This window comes from Mandrillus leucophaeus, unplaced genomic scaffold (genome assembly GCF_000951045.1).
Source record: "Mandrillus leucophaeus isolate KB7577 unplaced genomic scaffold, Mleu.le_1.0 Scaffold1176, whole genome shotgun sequence".
Classification (NCBI taxonomy): domain Eukaryota; kingdom Metazoa; phylum Chordata; class Mammalia; order Primates; family Cercopithecidae; genus Mandrillus; species Mandrillus leucophaeus.
The window spans coordinates 96,681-121,216 of NW_012100054.1; the positions used below are offsets into that span (position 1 = coordinate 96,681).

The 24,536-nt window shown below is 35.7% G+C and overlaps 1 protein-coding gene across 1 annotated transcript in view; it reads right to left on the reverse strand.

Annotated features, from left to right (window-relative positions):
- ATR (ATR serine/threonine kinase) overlaps window positions 1–24,536 on the reverse strand; it is a 124,397-nt gene that overhangs the window by 55,956 nt on the left and 43,905 nt on the right. Inside the window, exons 20-27 of the mRNA XM_012001246.1 lie at window positions 23,789–23,882; window positions 22,443–22,568; window positions 12,014–12,220; window positions 10,664–10,777; window positions 7,589–7,704; window positions 3,352–3,472; window positions 1,446–1,583; window positions 209–419 (exon numbers count right to left, since the gene is read on the reverse strand). Coding sequence (XP_011856636.1) covers window positions 209–419; window positions 1,446–1,583; window positions 3,352–3,472; window positions 7,589–7,704; window positions 10,664–10,777; window positions 12,014–12,220; window positions 22,443–22,568; window positions 23,789–23,882 — 1,127 coding nt within the window. The remainder of the gene's footprint in view (window positions 1–208; window positions 420–1,445; window positions 1,584–3,351; window positions 3,473–7,588; window positions 7,705–10,663; window positions 10,778–12,013; window positions 12,221–22,442; window positions 22,569–23,788; window positions 23,883–24,536) is intronic.

The window sequence follows — 24,536 nt, forward strand, 5'->3', positions numbered from 1 at the left end:
GCCAAGGTCACACACCACTGCACTCCAGCCTGGGCAACAAGAGGGAAACTCCGTCTCCAAAACAACAACAACAATAACAACAACAACAAAGATAAAACAAGGTATTTTTTAAGCTAGCGCTTAAATTATGGAACTGATAAAGGGAAGAGTTAACTGGTGAATAGTTTAAAAAAAAAAAAAAAGAAAATAAACAGAAGTGATAACTCACCCAATGAGTCTACCTTATTTCTGTTTGATTTACTGTGTGGACATTTCTCAGCTTTCAGTGCCTGAAATTTGTGCCTTGCCCACTGGGTGAGATGGTCAAGCATGGAGAACACAGTCTGTGTACTGAGTTGACACAGATCAGATGCAATGTCTTGGGTATTTATGGTATGCTGATCGTCATGCTTTAGAACTGCCATAATTTCTGCATAAACCTATGAGAACCATTTTATAGTTAATAATAATATCTATATAATACCATTTAACGATTATATGACATATAAAGCTAACCATTCTAAGGCAAAAATTTTCAAAAGAAAAAACGCAGTCGGCCAGGCATGTTGGCTCACACCTGTAATCCCATGACTTTGGGAGGCTGAGAAAGACCAATCACCTGAGGTCAAGACCAGCCTGGTCAACATGGTGAAACTCTGTCTATACTAAAAATACAAAAAAATTAGCCAGGCATGGTGGCACATGTGTGTAATCCCAGCTACTCAGAAGGCTGAGGCAGGAGAATCACTTGAACCTGGGAGGTGGAGGTTGCAGAGAGCCGAGAGCACCACTGCACCCCAACTTGGGCAACACAGGGAGACTCTGTCTCAAAAAAAGAAAAAGAAAGCACAATTGATCAATAATACATTATTGTTCTTATCTATAATTAAATCTATCCAAATATTAGTCTAAAAAGAAAATATGCTAAAGACTAAAGAAAATTTTAATTGAAAATATTATACATTATTCAATAAATGATAATGAAACTTTGTTAATAGTGAAAAAATCTTTCAGTAATATCTCACACTATATGCAAAATTAATTTCAGAGTAATTGAAGACAATATAAAAACAGAATAATTAAAAGAAAATATAGCAAATAAGTTCATGACATAAGAAAAGGCATCACATAAAAGGCTTAAAATTAATAATCTATAAAAGATGTATAAATTTTGCATTTACATTTAAAATTTCTGTGTGGCAAAAGGTGAAAAGGTTAAAAAGAAAATGACTAAGTTGGAATAATTTTTGAAAATACGACTGGCAACAAATTGGTAGCTAGAATATACATAGAACGTCTATCAATTAAAAGGATACACACACCAAATAGGCAAAGATATGTAAATGAACATACATAGCCATACATAGATCTACATTTCCTACTAATAGGTAGTCTTTCTAATACCAATCACATTGGAGAAAATAAGTTTCACATGTTCAAAAACCAAGTAAGATGATTTATCTTACCTCCTGCTGATCTTCTTGATTACAACCCAGTAAGACATACACCAGAATATGTGGAAGAAGATAGATGGTCACTTTGAAATCATGCTTCATCATAATGCTACAGCAGGTGAAAATTTTACTGGCAAGATCATGCCGAACCTGTAAACTCAAAATGTGTAGAGACAGTAACACACTTTAATCTATTGATTAAATGTCAAAAACTAGCATGTGAGATAATTTATCAAGGGCAAGTATTCATTTCCAAATTTTAAAAAAATTTAATTAATTTTTAATTAAATTATTTGGGGTTGAAGTCAAATTTTGTTATGACTTAACTTTTGATTTGCTAACACTGTGGAACTCATAAAATTTTAAAGAGATTTTTTCTTCAAATACAAAGCCAAAAAACAAAAAAAAACTCACAATATTCCACAGCTGAAAATAGTTAACAGTATTCCACATTTCACACATTATATTTTCAGTATATTCATTAAAAAAAAGAAAATGTCAGCCGGGCACGGTGGCTCATGCCTGTAATCCCAGCAATTTGGGAGGCCAAGGCGGGTGGACCACGAGGTCAAGAAATCCAGACCATCCTGGCCAACATGGTGAAACCCCGTCTCTACTAAAAATACAAAAAATTAGCCAGGCGTGGGGGCAGGCACCTATAGTCCCAGCTACTCAGGAGGCTGAGGCAGGATAATCACTTAAACCCGGGAGGCAGAGGTTTCAGTGAGCCAAGATTGTGCCACTGCACTCGAGCCTGGTGACACAGCAAAATTCCGTCCCCCCCTCCAAAAAAAGAAAATGTCTTGAAGTTACCAACTAAAATTAGTATAATGATATTTTAAAACACTAACAGAAATGTTAATTAAAGGCGGGGCACGGTGGCTTACGCCTGTAATCCCAGTACTTTGTGAGGCAGAGGAGGGCAGATCACCTGAGGTCAGAATATCGAGCCCATCCTGGCTAATACGGTGAAACCCCGGCTCTACTAAAAAAAATACAAAAAATTAGCCAGGCGTGGTGGCGGGCACCTGTAATCCCAGCTACCTGGGAGGCTGAGGCAGGAGAATGGCATGAACCCGGGAGGCGGAGCTTGCAGTGTGCGGAGATCACTCCACTGCACTCCAGCCTAGGCGACAGAGTGAGACTCCCTCTCAACAACAACAACAAAAAAAACAAAGATTAGCCGGGAGTGGTGGCTCATGCCTATAATTCCAGCTACTCAGGAGGCTGAGGTGGGAGAATCACTTGAACCTGGGAGACTGAGACTGCAGTGAGCCGAGATCGTACCACTGCACTCCAGTCTGGGGGCAAGAGCAAAACTAAGTCTCAAAAAAAAAAAAGAAAAAAAAAGAAATGTGAATTAAAAACAAAAATTATAAATTTTAAATATACTGTAAACATTTTCTTGGAACACAGAGTACCTTTTGTCTATCCAGCATGTAAAAATTTCTCATTAAGGAAATAGAAATATACCTGTTTTTCCATGAAAATTCATTTTAAAAATCCTTACTTTTATTTTAGAGAAAGTTCAGATAATACAACTTCTTTTAGAAATGCCATTAGATTATAATATATCTCTTTATTGAATGTCTTTTTATTACGTAAAAAACTCTGACATAGCATTTACATCCTTTTACACAGTATTATTTTACAATATAAAAGGAACAAACATAATGCAATTTTGCACACACATTAAGACCATAGTAATTTTCTTGGTGAAACAATTACTTTTCACTCAGAAACTATTATTAGTAACTACAGAGAAATTATTCTCTATTAGTAAACATTTTCTTCAAAAATTTCTATGATTATCAGCACAAATACTTCAATGACTATTATGTGTACTATGCATTCAGATAGATGTTCTGGTTTCCTTTAAAATTTCTGTTCAGTGAACAAAATGAACAGAGTTTCTTACCTTTGTTATAAGATAACCTGCCCAAGATGCTGACCATTCTGCAAAGTTACTACCCAATTTACTTAAGTAAATTGGCTTCTTTACTCCAGACCAATCGGTTGACTTCTGAGAACTCTTGTATCTGTAATTTTGAAAATTTGTTTATTAAAAAGATAAATCCACCTGTTTAGAATTTTAGTAAATTACAGCAACTTCTTCAGTGACTACTGTAGTACTGCCTTGCCTTTACTGCAATCTGCTTACCTTTTTCCAGCATCCTTCTTAGGGGTGAGGTAGATCATTCTTGCACATCTAAAGTACTTTTAAGGATTCGAGTCTGCCCCCTCGTCTTCCTCAGATCCTTCCAACTTTATTCTTGTATAAGAAAAATCTGTTCCTTTGAAGTTCAAGCCACCCAGGTATACTACTATTTTCTACTCCTCATTATGGGCAACTACTCAACTCACTGATTACCAAACTCACTGATAACTTTAGAACATTGCTCAGGGTTTTCTTTCTTCCCCAGTGTTATTATCATCCTGGGTGACTTCAGTGTCTAGCTGGAACACTTAATCAAGCTCAGAACTTTCCAATGACTTTCTCCTCTACTTATCAGGCTCAGGAATTATCAGGGCTCCCATGCTAATTCAAAGAACTTCTTCCCTTCAAAATCAATTATTTAGACATCTCATTGTATAGTCATAGTTTCCTAAATTTCTAGTTTTTTCACCCAGTTATTCCAGCACATCCGTTCTCTCTTGTTGAGATCTTCTGTTCCGTGACCCTGCTAAGCTCTCCTGATCTATGACACCCCCGTCTCTTTGCCTCTTTCCACAACCATCTTAGTCTCTGTATGGTCCTTCATTTCCAGCATTCTCTTGGTAATATCATCTACCCACTCCATTGCCACACTGTCTTTTCCAGCAGTATTCATCTGCTAACCTCCCAACCTTGAATCAGTCTAAATATTGGCCTTTACTGAAATGATACTCAGGCCACTGCACCGATACAGGAATATCACTAACCCACTTATAAGATTAGTACTACTATGTATTCTTAGTCTTCAATGTCAGTGGGCCGCTAAAGTTACAGAATTCCTTCTAAGTTTTCATTATGGCTCTCTTCTGTTTTCCAGTGATTATTTCAAACCATCACCACCTTCCTAAAGTTACCTACACCAAATTCATTGCCACTTTCAGCCAATGAGGTCATCTCTTATATCTCCTACTTCGGAGTAAAAACAAAATCATTGCTTCCTGCAATGAAATCTGTAAACTTAGCTGTGTTCCATCCATTATTTTATCTTTCCCTATTGCAAAAAAAAAAAAAAAAAAAAAGAGAGATCTTATTCCTTCTAATTCCCTGTAAGGGCCATGGCTCTCCCATGCTAGATGCTCTTTGGGGTCCTTACTATACCAACTATCACTTCTCTCTCACATTACTTCAACATGGCCCTTTCTGTGCTCGCTTCGGCAGCACATATAACATGGCCCTTTCTATTTGCTCCTCAGCATTAACATTTAAACACGTTCACAGAGCTCTCATTTTACAGCTACCCGTGTGTAGGATTTTTTGAGTGGCATGGGTTTCTTTCAAATCACCAATAAAAGCTTCGGAAATAACAAATAAATGCCTATACCCAAAGTTTTATACCCAAATTTTATATGTATGTAAAATTTCACTGTATTCCAAGTTTCTAACAGTTGAAAAATCCAATAATCTCTCAGTTAACCATCACACTAAACCAGGAAAAAAAATTCAAATCCCTATTTTGAATTATCACGAGTATAGTTCTCTAGATGATTTTTATCAAAATTATAGTAAACTTAGCTAGAAAACTACTGATACTGGGATACAAGCCAGGTTCTGCCTAGTCACATCCTAATGTTTTCTCCTAAAGTTATTTCTATGGCAATTTTGAACTGCAGTTGTTCTGTCTGGTTCTAAATTTCAATCTCCCAAATACAGTCATCCTTTAATCCAGATTTAGTGATTACATATAAAGAGCCCGAATTAAAGGAAAAAAAAAAAAAAAACCATAAAGTAGGGAGTATAAAGCTAGCAAAAATATGAATATGCTTTTAAGAAATTCTGTATTTCCCTAGGTCCTCTGGAGTAAATATCAAGCAGTCCAAGCTATAAAATTGAGCCACAGGCTAACCTGGTATTTTAGTGTTTCATACAAAAGGGAATCAACGCTACTGAAAATGCGCTCTATCAACCTCTTAATTTTATGTGGCTCCAGTTTCAACAAGCAGATCCCAACTAGGTGAATCTCCTAACTTCTATCATTGAGGAATCATTCAAGAGGTTATTCTAACTGCTCAGGTATGAAAGCTAAAGAACAAAAGAATTTTCATTGCTTTGTTAAGATCACACTTTTAAGCGACCACTTAAAAGTTGCTTCCTACAAAAAAAAGAAAACAAGTAGGCAGAAACGTTGGCTTCTACTTCTTATGAAGTAGATGATAGCCAACCTCACAAATTCTCCCCCCAAAAACTTGCTAAGTACTTTTTAATATTATCTCCTTTACTCCTAACAATAACCATACAAAGTGGGTAAAATTATCCATGTTTTCAAAATTAAAAAATTAAAACCCGGAAATGTTAAATAACTTGCCCAAGACTTCAGAGCTAGCAAATGCAAAGCCAACATTCAAACCTAAGCCTGTGTGACTCTAAAGGCCATAAACCTTCCAATAGATTACAGAAATGTTTGGACCTCTACAGGTGCTATACAAAACACAGACTAAGAAAATGGGGGAAGTATGGAGTCCTCAAAAACAAAAATCCAAATTTTAACTTTAGTCTTTTACTTTACTTTTTAAATAATGCTAATAGTGGCCAGGTGTAGTGGCTCATGCCTGTAATCCCAGCACTTTGGGAAGCCCAGGTAGGCAGATCACTTGAGGCCAGGAGACCAGCCTGGCCAACATGATGAAACTCCATCTCTACTAAAAATACAAAAAGTAGCCAGGCATGGTGGCACATGCCTGTGATCCCAGCTACTTGGGAGGCTGAGGCAGGAGAATTGCTTGAATCCAGGAGGCAGAGGCTGCAGTGAGCTGATATCGCATCACTGCACTCCAGCCTGGGCAACAGAGTGAGACTATGTCTCAAAAATAATAATAACAGTAATAATTCTTCTTTAATAGGCTAATAATAATAATGCTAAATAGTCACTTCTTTAATAATCCTAGTCATACAACATAAAATAATGTTTAAAAGATTTCTAAGTATAAAAAATTATCTAGGAAATAAATATGCATACCTCGGGGCTTTTATAAAGAATTTTAGGGTAAGTCTAGGCACTGTCTAAGGTTCAAAGAAGTTATTTGTCCAAAGTCAAGTATCTAATATGCATGGGTACCTAGGGTACCAAAAAGTACAGTTTCTAAATAGAAATAATTTATAATTGTATGGATTTTTAAAAAACGTAAAATGCTTCATGAATTTGCATGTCATCTTGCGTATTTCATCAGTCCTAACAAAGTCATTTAAATTTTTTAAGAGATTAAATACACCTTTTTAAAAGTAGAGGGCAAAAATATATTCATGAGGAGAAACCGGCAGTAATGAAAATCTTTAATTGGGCTTATTAAAGGCTTTCTGACTAGCTTTAAACTTTAAATTTCTGTATTAATTATACCTATCAAAGAATTCAACTCACATTCAGCTTAAAGTACATCTTTCAATTTACTACCGACAGTTGAACTTTTAAAAATCAATCCTTTTAACTTTAATAAATTTATCTGAATATTTAAAGTTGTAGAATTTAACCCAATGAGCAGACTGCACTTCTCATCTAGACAAATTATAAGCACAAATCATAGTGAAAAATACATATAAGGAGATATTAAAATACTTTTAATGTTAAAAAACTATATCAAAAATCGAATTTTTTTTTTCCCCAAGACAAAGTCTCACTCTGTCGCCCAGGCTGGAGTGCAATGGCATGATCTCGGCTCACTGCAACCTCTGCCTCCTGAGTTCAAGTGAGTCTCCTGCCCCAGCCTTCCAAGTAGCTGGGATTACAGGTGTGCGCCACCACACCCAGCTAATTTTTGTATTTTTAGTAGAGATGCGGTTTCACCATGTTGCTCAGGCTGATCTTGAACTCCTGACCTTGTGATCTGCCCGCCTCTGCCTCCCAAAGTGCTGGGATTATAGGCGTGAGCCACCGCGCCTGGCCAAAAAAATCACATTAATTTTTATATAAAAACAATTTTATGAAAACACATTAAATAAGCCTGCATACCTGGTATTTAGATGAGGTTCTAGTATTTCCCGAACATGCTCAGGAAATCTCCTCCACAATTGGTGACCTGGGCCATTAGTCTCCATCTCTCTACAGTCATAAATAGAAAGCAACTCCTACAAATACATATTTTACATTTGTAAGTCCACAGTGAAGCAGATAATGCTTTATCTTCATCAATGTTCTACATATTTTAGTTATTAAAACACAGCCATAACTCATTTTACTGCACTTCGCTTGATTTGTGCTTCACAGATGCTGTGTTTTTTCTTGTCTGTTTTTTTTTTTTTTTTTTTTTTTTTAGAAATAGAAGGTTTGTGGCCACTATGCATGGAGTAAATCTATCAATACCAATTTTCCAACAACATATGCTCACTTCATGTCTCTGTGTCACATGTTGGTAATTCTCAAAATATTTCAAACTTTTTCATTATTACTATATCTGTTATAGTGATATGTGATCAGTGATCTTTGATGTTACTGTTGTAATTGCTTTGGGGCTCCACAAACTGTGCCCATATAAGACAGTGATCCTAATCGATAAATGTCGTGTGTGTTCTGACCAGTCCACTGACTAGCTGTTCCGTCCCTCCCTCTCCCTGGGACTTCATATTCCCAAAGACATAACAATATTGAAATTAGGCCAATTAATAACCTTACAGTGGCCTCTAAGTATTCATATGAAAGGAGGAATCGCACATCTCTCACTTTAAATCAAAAGCTAGAAATGACTAAGCTTAATAAAGGAGGCATGTCAAAAACCTAGACAAGCCAAAAGCTAGGTGTCTTGCACCAAACAGCCAAATATAAATGCAAAGAAAAAGTTCTTGAAGGAAATTAAAAGTGTTACTCCAATGAATACATCAAATATAAGAAAGAGAAGCAGTCTTATTGCTGATACAAAGTTTTAGTGGTCTGGATAAAAGATGAAAATAGTCACAACATTCCCTTAAGCCAAAGTCTAATCCAAAGAAAAACCCTAGTTCTCTCCAACTCTATGAAATCTGAGAGAGGAGAATAAGCTACAGAAAAAAAGTTTGAAGTGATATGATTCAAGGGGCACTTCTTAAAAAACAAAAAAAACAAAAAGTTTGAGGCAAACAGAGGTTGGTTCATGAGGTTTAAGGAAAAGAAGCTGTCTCTATAACATAAAAACACAAGATGAAGAAGCAACTATTGATAGAGAAGCTGCAGCAAGTTATCCAGAAGATCTAGCTAAAATCATTCTATTCTGTTGGAAGAAGATGCTATCCAGGACTTTCACAACTAGAGAAGAGAAGTCAATGCCTGGCTTCAAAGCTTCAAAGGACAGGTTAATAACTCTCTGGTTAGGGGCTAATGCAACTGGTGACTTTAAATTGAAGTCAATGCTCATTGACGATTCCATACATCCTAGGGCTGTTAGGAATTAGGCTAAATCTAAATATATGCGTCTACTATATACCCAAAAATTGAAAATTAGAACAATAAAAGTAAAAAAAATTAAAAAATTAAAAACGATGTGAAATCTACTTTGCCTGTGCTCTATAAATGCAGTGACAAAGCCTGAATAACAACACATCTGCTTACAGCATGGTTTACTGAATATTTTAAGCTCACTGTTGAGACCTACTGGTCATAATAAAAGATTCCTTTCCAAATATTACTGCTCATTGACAATGTACCTGTCACCTGGGAGCTCTGATGGAGCTGTGCAAGGATATTAATGTTGTTTTCATGACTGTTAACACAACATCCATTTTGCAGCCCATGGATCAAGGAGTAATTTTGACTTTCAAGTTTTATTACTTAAAGAAATATATTTTATAAGGTTATAGAGGCCACACACAGTAATTCCTCTGATGGATCTGGGCACAGTAAATTGAAAACCTTCTGGAAAGAATTCACTATTCTAGATATCATTAAGAACATTCATGATTCATGAGAAGTCAAAATATCTATCAACAATAACCAGAGTTTGAAAGAAGTTGATTCCAACCCCTCCTGGATAACTTTGAGAGGCTCAAAACTTCACTGGAGGAAGTAAGTATAGAGGTGATAAAAACGGCGAGAAAACTAGAGTTAGAAGTGGAGCCTGAAGATAGGACTGAATTACTGCCTTCTCATGATAAAATTTGAATGGATGAGGAGTTGCTTTTTATAAGCAAAGAAAGTGGTTTCTGGAGAGGGAATCTATTGTGGTTCCACTCAAAATGCTGTGAACACTGTTCAAGTGACAACAAAGGATTTAGAACATTACAAAAATTTAGTTGACTAAGCAGTGGCAAGGTTTGAGAGGACTCATTCAAATTTTGAAAGAAGTTCTACTGTGGGGAAAATGGTATCAAACGGCATCACAGGCTACAGAGAAACCTTTCATGAAAAGCAATTGATGTGGCAAACTTCGTTGTCTGATTTTTTTAAGAAATTGCCACAGCCATCCCAACCTTCAGCAACTACCACCATAATTAATCAGCACCATCAACATTAAGGCAAAATCTTCCACCAGCAAAACCATTATGCCTTGCTGAAGGCTCAGATGATGGTTAGCATTTTTAAGCAACAAAGTATTTTTTAAATAAAGGCATGTACACTGGTTTTTAGACATGATGCTATTGCATACCTGATAGACTATAGTATAGTGTAAACATAACGTTAATATGCACTGGGAAACCGAAGAATTCATGTAACTCGCTTTATAGAGATACTTGCTTTATTGTGGTGGTCTGGAACTGAACCCATACTATCTCTGGGTTATGCTTGTACATAGAAAAATAAACAGAATTTTATAGTTTTAGAGCTGTGAACATCCTTAGGACATTTATTTCAATGCCTAGAATGATTTAAGTAACTCACTTAGGTCACAAAACTGAGGCAGTAGTATATATTTGTATATACATACAAACATTTTGAAAGTAACTATACCTATAATAATTGCTTAAGAGGTATGCTTCTGTACTCTAAAATGTTTATCATGAACTTGTATAACTTTGATAAAAGTGAGAATTAAAACAAACAGGAGTTTCACGAGTATAGAATTTACAACGTATTTGAATTAAACAATTTAAAGCCAGTAACGACTATATCCACTCTTACCTGAATGGCATAGGCAGCTGAATCTTGAGCTCGGCTATTATCAGCATATGCAAGGTAAGCTCTTGTTAGCTCCATCAATAATCCATAGGCAAAGCTTGAATCTTCTACTCCAGTCTCCATTAGAAAAAAAAAAAAAAAAAGAAAATTCCAGGATAACTGCTATAAATTTTCTTAGGTGTACTTCTTCTTCCATGGTGAATTTAACTTAACTGCCTAAGTGAATTTAACTTAGACAAAGGAAAAGACAGGTTCAAACTAAGTTTGGTATTAAGACTACAATATAATCTGTAGCTACAAAGCCAAAATGTAAAGCTTTTTAGGCTATTTCTAAGGTGTACAAAAAATTATTCAACTTTTGCATATCTCTGACAATTTGCATTGTTGGTTTTTTAACCCTTAAAAAGCAAAATGTAGGCCAGGCACAGTGGCTCACACCTGTAATCCCAGCACTTTGGGAGGCCAAGGAGGACGGATCACGAGGTCAGGAGTGCAAGATCAGACTGGCCAATATGGTGAAACGCCATCTCTACTAAAAATACAAAAATTAGCCAGGCGTGGTGGTGCGCGTTTGTAATCCCAGCTACTCGGGAGGCTGAGGCAGGACAATCACTTGAATCCAGGAGGCGGAGTTTGAAATAAGCCGAGATCTTGCCACTGTACTCCAGCCTGGCTGACAGAGCGAGACTCTGTCTCAAAAAAAAAAAAAAAAGCAAAATGTATACATGGCATCTCCTACATTGCATTCTGTAGAGCCCAAGAGTCATTTGAGAAACTCTAAGAAATAATTTTAATATACTCATATATTATAACTCTTGGAGATATATTCTTAGAGATTCACAATGCACACAGATACATAAAAAGTCACTTAAAAAAAAAAAAGTCACATTTAATTTTGTTCTATATGGATTTCCCAAACTCATTTGACTACAAAACATTATTATTGTAAAAAAAAAGTCACATTTAATTTTGTTCTATATGGATTTCACAAACTCATTTGACTACAAAACATTATTATTGTAATATCCTGGAAACTAGTTTTCCACGGAAACACTAACAATAATGTTTAAAAAGTAATATTTAAATAATTGATTAGGCTTTTTAAGTATTGTCATTATTATATTTGGAAGCTTTATTTACAAGAATATAACACCCTGGATGGGGTTCAAACTTTATTGCTTTTGGCTAAAGGTTTCTGCAATAGTATTAAGAAACAAACTCAGAGGTTAACTAATTGTCTGGTTCTAGGTGAAGCTGTCATTAAGAATACCCTGAATAGTTCTTTGTAAATGGAATATATAAACCTCAATAGGACAGAGAACTCTTTTGTCATTCCAAATTTCCACTACTTACCACAAACGTAAAATCTTTTCCTTGAGTTTCAGTTGTTGAGAAATCTAATCGACCTGGATCTATCGCCCCCAATTCCCCTAAACATTCCCCACAGAGCAACCGAGCTTGAGAGTTTGCATCTTGGCAACCTTTCAAAAGCACTGTCACCAACTGTGAGATAATAGGTTCTACTGTTTCACTGTCTGTTGCATACTTTATCAGTTTTTCCTAAAATAAAAGTAGAAAGAAAATTTATATGAAATTTCTACAAACTAGTATGCTTTCCTGAGCTAGGAAGCTTAAAAATATTAAGGAATATCTAACATAAATATTGACAAAATTAAATTTCTGTATCTGCAATCTTTCCAGCTAGTTTTTGACGAGTCCGCATAACATAGCTCACAATATGTCCTGTACAATTAGAATCATTAAATGTCTGAAAGTCTTTAATCATTAATCCATTAAACAAGCAGTTACTGTGCATTCTATCAGTATACAAAAAAATCAGTAAAACAAATCTTAATAAGTTCACAGTCTAAAAGGAAAACAGACAAACAACTAAAATATCATATGATATGTACGATAACAAATATATTTATACAGCAAAGAAGCAATGAATAAGAAAAAAAACAGTAACTTTTAAAAGCAGTGGACAGATATTTCAGTAGATAAGTGAAGGAGGAACAACTATTAGTTAAAACAAGAAGTTTGAAAAGTGTATAAAAACTAGTAAAGAAGGAAAAAAGATATAAAAAAGGGTCTGTGAGGATGGAAAAAAAGAGGTAGGAAGAAAGAGGTAGCCTAATGATAAATATGTTAATTCAAATCGTCTTTTTTCAGCTATCTCTTCAGGATGCTGTAATGAATAAAATGTTAAGTAAGAAGAAACTATTTTCAAGACAGTGAAGATTTAGATATTGTACTTGTGTGATCACTTTAAAATTACTTCATTTATATTATATTCTTTCTAGCAAAAGTAAAGTGCATAGGAGCATCTCAAACTCCACGTTAGAACTGTAATGAGTAATACAAATTAGAGTAATACGTTTCAAAAGAAAAACAAAAAGACATTTAATCTTATGCAGAATCTTCAATAGATGATTTCTTAAATAACATTACAGATTAATTCAGCTGTAAAGACCGCCCCCCCACCCCCACACCCGCCACACATACACACCCTGGTAATCAGTTAAAAGTAAAACTCAGATAAGAAGTGTCACTTTTTATCATACACTAAATGTCCACGTGTACTTGGGTCTATTTCTAGACCTCCTATTCTTTCCCACTGGTCTGGTTATTCATATACTAGTTACCTCTTTGTTATAATTGTAGTGGCTACAAAGTATATTAATGTTTGGTTGGGATACTATATTCTCATAACCTTTTTTTCCAGGGGGAGTTTACTAGCTATTTTTACATGTTTTATTTTTCCATATCAACATTATTATAAACCTCCTGCAGTTAAAAACAACAACAACAACAACAACAACTTTGGCAACATATTCATTGGGGTTGTATTATATTAATTAACCTAAGGAGAATTGAAATCGTTATAACGTCAACCTATCCAATAAGGGATTGATCTAGCTTAGATATCTGTCCCCTCCAAATCTCATATTGAAATGTGATCCCCAGTGTTGGAAACAAGACCTGGTGGCAGGTGTTTGGGTCACAAGGGTGGATCCCTCCTGAATGGCTTGGTGCCATCCCTGTGGTAGTAAGTGAGTTCTTTCTCTATTAGTTCAGGTGTCAGCTGGACTCCATTAGTTCAAGTGAGAACTGGTTATTTGAGAGCATGGCACTCTTCCCATCCCTCTCTTGCTCCCTCTCTCACCATGTGATATACCAACTCCCCTTCCCCTTCTGCTACGAGTAAAGGCTCAGGCTTGCTGAACTATCATCAGAAGCAGATGCTGGCACCATGCTTCTTGTAAAGGTTGCAGAACCATAAGCCAAATAAACCTCTTCTTTTTAATAAATTACCCAGCCTCAGGGTAATTTACTATAATTCCTTTATATCAAAGCAAATAGACTAAAACAGTGATGGTTTCCATTTAGTCAAATCTATTATCCTTTTGTGTCTTTCAGAAGCATTTAAAAATTCTCCTCTTGTTGGTTTATGCATTTCTTGTTAAGTTTATTCTTAACTATATTGTTTTCCTGTTGCTATTGTAAATGGGGTATTCCAGAAAATTTTCTACCTGGTTACTGCTTGTCATATGAAAATTATTAATTTTTACGTTAATTTTATATCCCCTACTTCACTGAATTCATCTGTGGTCGAGTTAGTTTTATCAGTAATTCTCTATAATTTCCGAAGTATATTAGCATAAGAAATGGAGACAGTTTTACATCTTTTCCAATTCTTATGTCTCTGATAAGCATATCATCTGTAAATAAAGATAGTTTTACATCTTTTCCAACTCTTATCTCTCTGATTGCTTTTTTTCCCTAAATTCCTTAGCCAATACCTCCAAGTGAATGTTAAATAGTGCAGGTAATAGGAAACCTTGCTTTCAGTGGGAATGTTTCTTGTTTCCCATTAAGTATGTGTATATATGTATGTACGTATGGGTACGAACCCATACGTACATATATAAACATGCGTACATATACATACACATATATTATAAATTAAGATAATATTCATCAATTTCTGTTTTCTTTAGTGTTTTCATTTGAAGTAGGTGATGAAATATGTCAGTCTATTCAGCATCTATGGAAATAACAGCATGATTTTCTCTTTAGATCTATTAATATAGTGAATTATATTCATGGATTGCTAAGTATTAACTATCTTTGCAATACTGGAATAAAATGCAACTGGTCATGGGGTATTGGGGGTTTGTTTTTTTTTTGTTTTGTTTTGTTTTTTTGAGACAGGGTCTTGCTCTGTTGCCCTGGCTGGAATGTAGTGGCATGATCTTGGCTCACTGCAGCCTCAAACTCCCCAGGCCAAGGTGACCCTCCCACCTCAACCTCCAAGTAGCTTGGACATTAGGCATGTGCCACCACACCTGGCTAATTTTTGTATTTTTTGTAGAGATGGGGTCTTGCTATATTGCTCAGGCTGGTCTCGAACCCTTGGGCTCAAGCAATCCATGTGCCTTGGCCTTCCAAAGTGTTGGGATTACAGGCATGAGCCACTACACCCAGCATGGGGTATTTTCTTAATGTGAAATTGATTTGTTTGATAATATTTCATTTATAATTTTTTGCACTGATATTAATATGATAATCTTTAATTTTTTGTTTCATGCTATCTTTTTTGGGTCCACTGAACACTGTTATATATTGCTGCTTTTTTAAAAGTGGAAGTTTTCTTTCATCTCCTATACTCCAGGACAATTTAAACACCACTGAGACTATTTAGTTTGTGAAAATTTGATTAAAAAATCCCCTCATCTGGGCCTGGTGCTTTCCTATGGATGAAGTTCTTTTATAATATTCTCTATTTCTCCTACAGAAACTAATCTTTTAAGCTTTCTATTTTAGCTAGAGTCCATTTTGATACACTATATATTCCAGGAAAAGTACACATGTTTACAAATTTATTTGTGTAACAGGGTACAAAGTAGTCTCTTGTGATTTTTAAATATCTTCTGTTTCAACAGTTTATTATTTACATATTTGACATTTGTCAGTTTTGCTAGTTTTTTCAAAGACCTAGAATTTTTACTCATTAATTAATTTTACTGCTTTCTGTTCTCTACATTTGTTTTATTTTTATTATTTTCTTCCTGTACTATCTTTTCTTAAATAGTTTTAATGAAGTATTTGTTTCACGTACTATAAAATTCACTCTTTTAAGGTATACAAATGAATGATCTTTAGTATATTCACAAGTTTTAGTATATTGAAGTATATCACAAGTGCAACCATCACTTCTGTTTAATTTCAGAACATTTTTACCATCTCAAAAGGAATCTGTACCCATCAGCAATCACTCCCCATTTCCCCCAAACCTCCTAACCCTAGGCGACCAGTAATCTACTTTCTATCTCTATGGATTTGTTTATTCAGGAATACCAAAGATTGCCAGCAAACCACCAGAAGCTCTCAAAAGGAACCAACCCTGCCAATACCTTCATCTCAAACTTCTAGGCCATGGGAACTGTGAGACAATAAACTTGTTTATGTTGTTTAAAGTCATTCGGTTTGTAGTACTTTGTTATAGCAGCCCTAGTAAACTAACACAAAGAGCCAACTAATACAATAATCAATTTGAATATGAATGTTCTATCTGCTCTTTAGAATAAAGTATGCTTCTATTATCAAGGTGTAATGTCTGACATATATTCACAATAGCTACTTTACTGATTATGTTATTTAGATCTTCCATGTATTTATCTACTAACTTATTTTATACTGAGAATAGTATGGTAGTCTCCTCTTATTGAGTTTCTATATATATCTTCTTAAGCTTCTTATTTTGGCTTTATCAAGGTGGCTGGTATATTATTTGGAGCATATTAATAACTAGTAAATCTTCCTTATGAATTATGGCTTCAGGCATTAAAAAGTATCCATTTTGGTCATATTTAATGCTTTTCAGCTTCAGTTCTATTTTGTTTGGAATTCCTGCTTTCATTTATACTTTCCACTTAGCTGGATAATTTTGCTTATCCCTTTATTTTTGGCCTTTCTGAATCACTTTATTTTAGGTATGTATCCTACATGTGGCAGAGAGTTGTTTCTTGCTTTGTAAGCCAATTTGTAAATTTTTTTCTTTTAAGGTTGTTCACACTCACTAATGCGACTGAGATGCTTGGCCACAATTCTGTCAGATTTTTTATTATAATACAGTGAATTTAATTATAATATAGTATACTATAATTAGTGCTTTCTTTCCTCTATTCTGTTTTGTGTTTAAGAAATCATTTATTTGGGGCCAGGCACGGTGGCTCATGCCTGTAATCCCAGCACTTTGGGAGGCCAAGGCGGGTGGATCACAAGGTCAGGAGCTTGAGACCATCCTGGCTAACATGGTGAAACTCCATTCTCTACTAAAAAACATTTTTAAAAAATTAGCCAGGCATGGTGGCGGGCACCTGCAGTCCCAGCTACTTGGGAAGCTGAGGCAGGAGAATGGCATGAACCCAGGAGGCGGAGCTTGCAGTGAGCCGAGATTGTGCCACTGCACTCTAGCCTGGGTGACAGAGTGAGACTCTGTCTCAAAAAAAAAAAAAAAAAAAATCATATATTTCATTTATTTGGGTAAGGAGGAAAGTTTATATTTTTGTTCTGGAATTATCACATATATATATATATATACACACACACACACACACATATATATATATATTTTTTTTTTTTTTGAAAGAGTCTCGCTCTGTCACCCAGGCTGGAGTGCAGTGGTGCACTCTCGGCTCACTGCAACCTCTGCCTCCCGGGTTCAAGTGATTCTCCTGCCTCAGCCTCCTGAGCAGCTGGGATTACAGGTGTGCCACCATGCCTGGCTAATTTTTGTATTTTTAGTAGAGACAGGGTTTCACCATGTTGGTCAGGCTGGTCTCAAACTCCTGACCTCGTGATCTGCCTGCCTCGGCCTCCCAACGTGCTGGGATTACCAGTGCTACCGCTCCCAGCCTATCCAATATATCAATACCTTTTATTATGTCTACAGTCCCTTTTTTCCTTATTTGACTTTCTGTAACTAGTTTGCCCGTATAGAATGGTATATTTTGACTCCCAGTTACTGCTTATGCAACAATTACTGAGTTTATCTTACTTACTCCTTACTCTCCCCCTTCTCTCATTTAAAAAAATTTCATTATTTCTACTTTACTAGAATATAACATTTACACACAATTATCCCACCCTTACCCCATTGTTGTTTTAGTCTTAATATATTTTGTTAAATACATAAACAGTAACCATCAGACTTTTTGCCAAAGTTTCCCCAGTTCTCTCTTGACTTAATGAAGCTCATCCTCTAATACATCTCTTAGGAAGGGATCACTTGTGAAAACCATATTACTTCAATTCTTGTAGGTTTAAAACCATGATACTCTAAGGACAGCTTGACTTTTTCTTGACTCATACTTTATGACATTTTTTGACATTTTTTTAAAAATGTTGCTATTTTCTAGGCCCACTCTGTAAATTCCTACAGAGAATTCTGATACCAACCTACTTTTTTTGTCCTTGCAAGTAATTTTTTGAAAAAATTTCTTTTGCCAGGAAGCTTTGAAGATTTTTTATTATTAAAGTCTAGGATACATCTCAGAGTTAATTATCCTAGGTCAATTTTCTCCAGGATACAAGTCTTTTCAATATATAGATAAGGTCTTTTTTTCCAGAAAGCTTTCTTGGATTATAATTTTAAATATTAATTCTGTTCTCTTGTTTTGGTTTTATTCTTCAGAGACACTAATTATTTGCACGTGAAATCTTTGCCAATCTTCCATTTCAACTACTTTTTCTTTTTACTCCTTTATCTTTTTTACTCCTTTTTAAACCTTTTTCTAATTTTTGTTGTTGTTTATACCTTTATTCAATGCCCCTTGCTAAATGTTTAGTCAAATACATTCTACCCTGTAGTTCTTGTAATTTAATCTTCATTTCAATTTCTTTCCTAAGTTCAATCACCCTTGTTTCATCTTGGTTTTTGTTTATTTCTCTTGTTTTTTAATTTTTTCATTCAACTTTTTTTATATCTGAAAATGCTTAAAATATTCAATTCAAATTATAGTGCTAAGTTCAATTCTCCTCCATGCTGTGGTTGGTTTTGAGGAGGAACTGTCATCAACTCACAGACTTTATTTTCATTTTCTATTTTTGTCTTACAGGAAACTTGCATACATACATTTTTTTTCTACACACATTGTGCAATTTCTAAACTGGAAAACCCTCCATAACAGCTATATGCAGTAACAGTAAGCATTCTGCAGTGGCTTCAGGATTTCTCTTTCATAAATATCCATGTCAGCATAGTGAAGTGCAGTTTTCTTCATGAATAGCTTTTTTTTTCTTCTTTTTCTGGTAGCAGGGGGAGGATTTGGTTCATCTCTGATTTTGTACATTTCTTTTACTACTGCAGGACCCTTAAAATTCTCCCTCTTACTTTCTTCTTTCTGTTTATGACTAAGTCTCTGAACAGTGCCTTTCCCCTCCTCTTCTTTTACTACTCCCCAGAAACTAATTTTCAGAGACTACAAACCTTGGGCATACTTTCAAGTATCTTCCCTGTAGCCAGCAGTCTGATATACCACATCCTGGACTTATTTTCAGTAATGTTGCACTTAAGAGTATGACTGTCTCTTTCTGTTGGTGATTTTCTCTTTGCTCCATCAATTCTTAGTTCCTATTCTTCATTTTCTTCTTCTTTTATACAGTCTTATCAGAATGTACCTGCTCTCAGCACCATACAAGGTTAAGATATGAGCTCCACAGATATCTCTGCTAGTTACAAGTAATTTGAAGTTCATAATATTCTGTCTCATAGTTCATAATATTCTGTCTCAGTTCTCTTGTAAATTATGTGTTCAATTTTCCTCCATGTTTCCTCCAGGTTTCAATTGCTCTCCTTGATACTCTTTATGATGTTTCAGGGGCTACACAGAAATTCAGATTTAGGCATCCACCATTATCCTAGACAACCTGAAAGTCTCTAGCAGCTTTATTTTCAATAGGCTCCTCTCTTATGTGTAATCGTTAGTAAATGTCATTTTATTAGAATTCTGCATTGCCATAAGTTTATTTTAGCTTCTTACAAAGTTATCTTTTTGGGATTTTATCAAACGGATTCCTTAAACCTGACTAGTATAAGTCTTCAGAAATGAATTATATGGTTTCTTAATTTAATCTCTAGCCTGACTTTTCTATATAGAAATCATTTTCTGCCATCCACTGAGCTTAGAAATCTTCTATTCCTTCAAAAATATATATTCCTCCTTAAAAATAAGTAGAAGGTTTCATCTCTTCAATGTCAATGACTGTCTGGGACTACCCATCAGTACAGGGCTTTTGAAGGGTCATTCCATAAAAATAGTTAAGTATCTAACGCTATATCAGCCATCATTTTACTAACTTTCACACCACCACCTCTTGGAGTTTGCTTTGTGGCTACATTATACCCAATCATTTGTTTAGCCACTCCTACCACAACTTTAAGTGTATTTTTAAATAAAAACCTCCTTTCAATCCACTCTTAAAGTATCTTTTCCTCTCCCTGTGGCTACAATTTTAAATTCTAAAACAGGATCTTTTGCATCTGTTGTCTCATGGACTCTAAGATGACTGACTATAAAGACTCTGGCCTCTAATCCTCTTATCTTATGCCAGTTTCATGCTCTGGTGGTATTCCTGTAGGTTCAACCAACTTGTAGAGTTGCACTGTCCAATACAATAGCTACTATCCACATGTGGCTATTTAAATTTAGATTAGGCCAGGTAGAGTGGCTCACACCTGTAATACCAGTACTTTGGGAGGCCTAGGTAAGAGGATTGTGTGAGGCCAGGAGTTCAAGACCAGCCTGGGCAACATGGCAAGACCCCATCTCTTAAAAAAAAAAAATTAGGTGAGCATGGTGGCACACACCTGTAATCTTAGCTACTTAGGAGGCTGAAGTGGAAGAATTGCTTGAGCCCAGAAGTTTGAGGCTGCAGGGAGCTATCATCACACCCCTGTACTGGAGAGACCCTGCCTCTAAATATAAATAAATAAATTTAAATTAGCAAAATTAAATAGAATTAAAAATTCTGTTCCTCAGAACATAATGTTTGAGCATATATTTCAAGTGCTTGAGAGAGCCGCATGTGGCTAGTGGCTACTGCTGAAGAGTACAGATATAGAATATTTTCATCCTCACAGAAAGGTCCTTTGGACAGTAGTATTCGAAATCTTAATTCAATTGTCTTCAACTTTAATGTTATCTTCTTGCCACCGTTGGGAAAGTACCCATTTCCTTCTCTCTTTATTCCCAGGTGTTTTGGGCCAGTATCACTGGAGTATGGTTAGAAGACTTGTGCTTCTGGATCTTTATTCTTTTTTTACCTCTCCATGGATCCTCCAATCTTCCTTGCCTTTAGTTTTTTCTTACCAGCCTAACATAAATTCATCCAGGTATAGATGCTAAACTACATTAAATCCTGACTTTTAAAAAATCCCATAATAATATATGGCTATTATATCTTAATCAGACTACTCAAGACTTCTGCAAGTACACTTCTCTTCTTATTCTGTCTAGGTAATCTTTTAGCATCCAGGCTTTACATTGAAGGAATCCTGTAAGGGAGTTGCCAGATATGATTTATCTTTTGTGATCCACGAGGCGAAGTGGGGCAGCTGCAGCTTTCCTTAAGACTGTAAGAAATCTCCTTGAATTCTCAGATTTAGTTATTTATATCTAGGAAGTGATGATCGAGGTGAAGTTTCCTTACATTAGACCATGACTGTGCCATCTGCTTGGAAATAACCTAAACTAGAAAACCTCTATGCAAAGAGGAGAAAACCTTTGTGATTCATAAATCTCTGTGTTAAATTAAAAGACTAAACATCCTTTGAGTTACCTGAAAACCAGGTAAAGGTATGGGGCTAGGGGCAAGCAAAGAGTAGTTTCATTGTAGTTTAGAGCAGGAATAGAGGCTGTAACATTGATAATGAACATCTATAGTCAGGAAGGCATAATACTTAACCTAGAGGAGATTCAAGGCTCCTCCCCTCTGTTGGGATCGTCTCCACACTGGCTGTTACCCACACTGGTTATACAAACTCACTGCCCCAGAAACACGTGCTCATTACTATCACGTATATCTTCTGTCCTAAGTAAGTGTTTACTTCTATTAATGGAAGGAAATATAACCCTTCCATTATAGAAGGGTAATCCCAAAATTCATGAGGGTCTTAGGTTCTCACATCTTACCATATGGGTTCTAGATATGCAAAAATGAGTAATTCAGTTAAATTTTTTCCAATTTATTCATATACAGTGATCTGGTATTTTAAATACCAGTTCTCACTATCATCAAGTTTAGGGATAATCTACATTATGTTGCCAAAGAAAAGAATAAAGTTTACTCGCCCCTCGAAAAAGTAAACTTAAAGATTTAGCTTCATTAAAACTAACATTAATTCAGTCAAAATGTACAATAGTAAAACTGCTGACATTTCATATGACATATATCCATAGGAAATATGTGAGAAGACTTACATAAACTGCTGCTGTATTATATAATTATACACACCTTTACTTAGAAAGATGCAGTAACCTAAAATATAACCATCAAATCATGATCCTTCAAAAACAACAAAAAACTGCAAAACCCTGGGATTCAAGCTCAAAGGGCATCTCATGGATTCCTAATTCTCAGTCAGATCTGATAATTCAGGTAAAATAAAAATTTCTTCTTTCACTAAATCACAAACAAAAATGTCATTCTGTCATCTTTTCTTTAAGCCTCCAATCTTTCTTTGTTATACATTTTTAATTACATCATCTTAGCATACCTGATTTTTATACAAGGTTTCCTTCAAGCTTGTAAGAGCATGAATACGAACATCGACATTTTCATGCTGAATGGCCTTCATAGAGAGCTGAAGAGTTGTTTGAAGATCCGTGCTCTCAGAGGTCTCCTATATACAAAGCACAGAGAGATAGACCTTATTTATTTATTTATTTATTTTAATTCTTTTTTTTGAGACGGAGTCTCGCTCTGTCACCCAGGCTGGAGTGCAGTGGCCGGATCTCAGCTCACTGCAAGCTCCGCCTCCCGGGTTCACGCCATTCTCCTGCCTTAGCCTCCCGAGTAGCTGGGACTACAGACGCCCGCCACCTCGCCCGGCTAGTTTTTTGTATTTTAGTAGAGACGGGGTTTCACCGTGTTAGCCAGGATGGTGTCGATCTCCTGACCTCGTGATCCGCCCGTCTCGGCCTCCCAAAGTGCTGGGATTACAGGCTTGAGCCACCGCGCCCGGCCGAGATAGACCTTATTAATCGACTATTTTAACAACCATTTCCAAAGGCCTGAATTCCCTATATAGTTACTATTAAACTATACCAAACCAATTTTTTAAAGTAATAAAATTTCCATTCCTTCCTTTATATAGCATAAGTCATTTTTAGTAATTCTAAGGGAAAGGGATTTCATTGTAAAATTTTTAGATGTGGAGAAAAATTTTATCCCAACTAAGTAAGAATTTACTTATCTAAAATAAGTACTTCTTGACAGGAAGTATAAGTTTCTCTTAATTTACAGAGGGTTACATAATAGCTTTGAACCAGGTCTACAGATTATGTAAGTAATTCACTTCCTTTCACTACCCAAGGTGACACCCAAGGTCAGATATTCCACTTTCTACCCAGAAGTACTATGAAATCACCACTAACATCTTCATAATTTTAGAGAGCTAAGATTTAAGATGCTGGAATTATACATTATTCCCCTTCTAAATCTCAGGAATCATTCACATCTGACATTTCTATGTCATGGTTTGTAGCACAACAAAACCAGAATCGTCCCACAGCTTTCCTTTCTTCTCTTAGGACATGCCGCTGTGGTAGCTCTTCTTTTTGGGACAATAAGGACACTTTGGTCTAGGTAGTAAAGGCATAAGAACTGTATTTTTTGCTCTCTGTTCTATCTAATGCTGTTACATCTTTAATCTAAATACTAAAACTTCCTTCCAAAAGTCATGGATTCATGGTAGCATTATCTACTTACCAGGAATTAGCCATTAGAATAGGACTATATTATCCCTAGATATGATCCTAAAGGATCTTTATTCAATGTATTGGAATTTGGGAACAATTCTGTATTAATGATCTCCTAAACCACAAATTAAAAATTAAATACCTTTCTGTATTCCTGGAGAATGGCTTTTATCTTTTTTAATTCTGGATGATCAGGTAAAAAATATATTTCATGAAGAAAATCTTGCACAGCATCCCTAATAGTCGGAATAAAAAGAATTATTTGCCAAGAATATGAATACTAAAAAAATGTAAAGCAAAAGTTGAAACTAAGGCCAATTTAATTCATAATTAAAAGTGCTAGTTGATTACTGAGCTGCAAAGTATTTTCTAATTATGTCTAAGACGCTCAGCTAAATTATTAGTGGAAAATGACCAAAACTATGAAAATCACTCTATAATACTGCTAAAATCAACCATGCTTCTCAGCATACAAACCCATATATACAGTCCCTTCCTCTTCAAGCTGGGCTGAGTGTGCGACCTGCTTTAGCAAATAGACAGTGCAGAAGATATGCTGTGCCAGTTTGGGACCTAGGTATTAAACATGCCTGCAAGTTTCGTCATAAAAAAGGATGAGCTCATGTCCTTTGTAGGGACATGGATGAAGCTGGAAACCATCTTCCTGAGCAAACTATCGCAAGGACAGAAAACCAAATACCGCACAGGTGTTCTCACTCATAGGTGGGAATTGAACAATGAGAACACTTGGACACAGGGTGAGGAACATCACACACGGGGGCCTCTTGTGGGGCGGGGGGTGGGGGGAGGGATAGCATTAGGAGATATACCTAATGTAAATGACGAGTTAATGGGTGCAGCACACCAACATGGCACATGTATACATATGT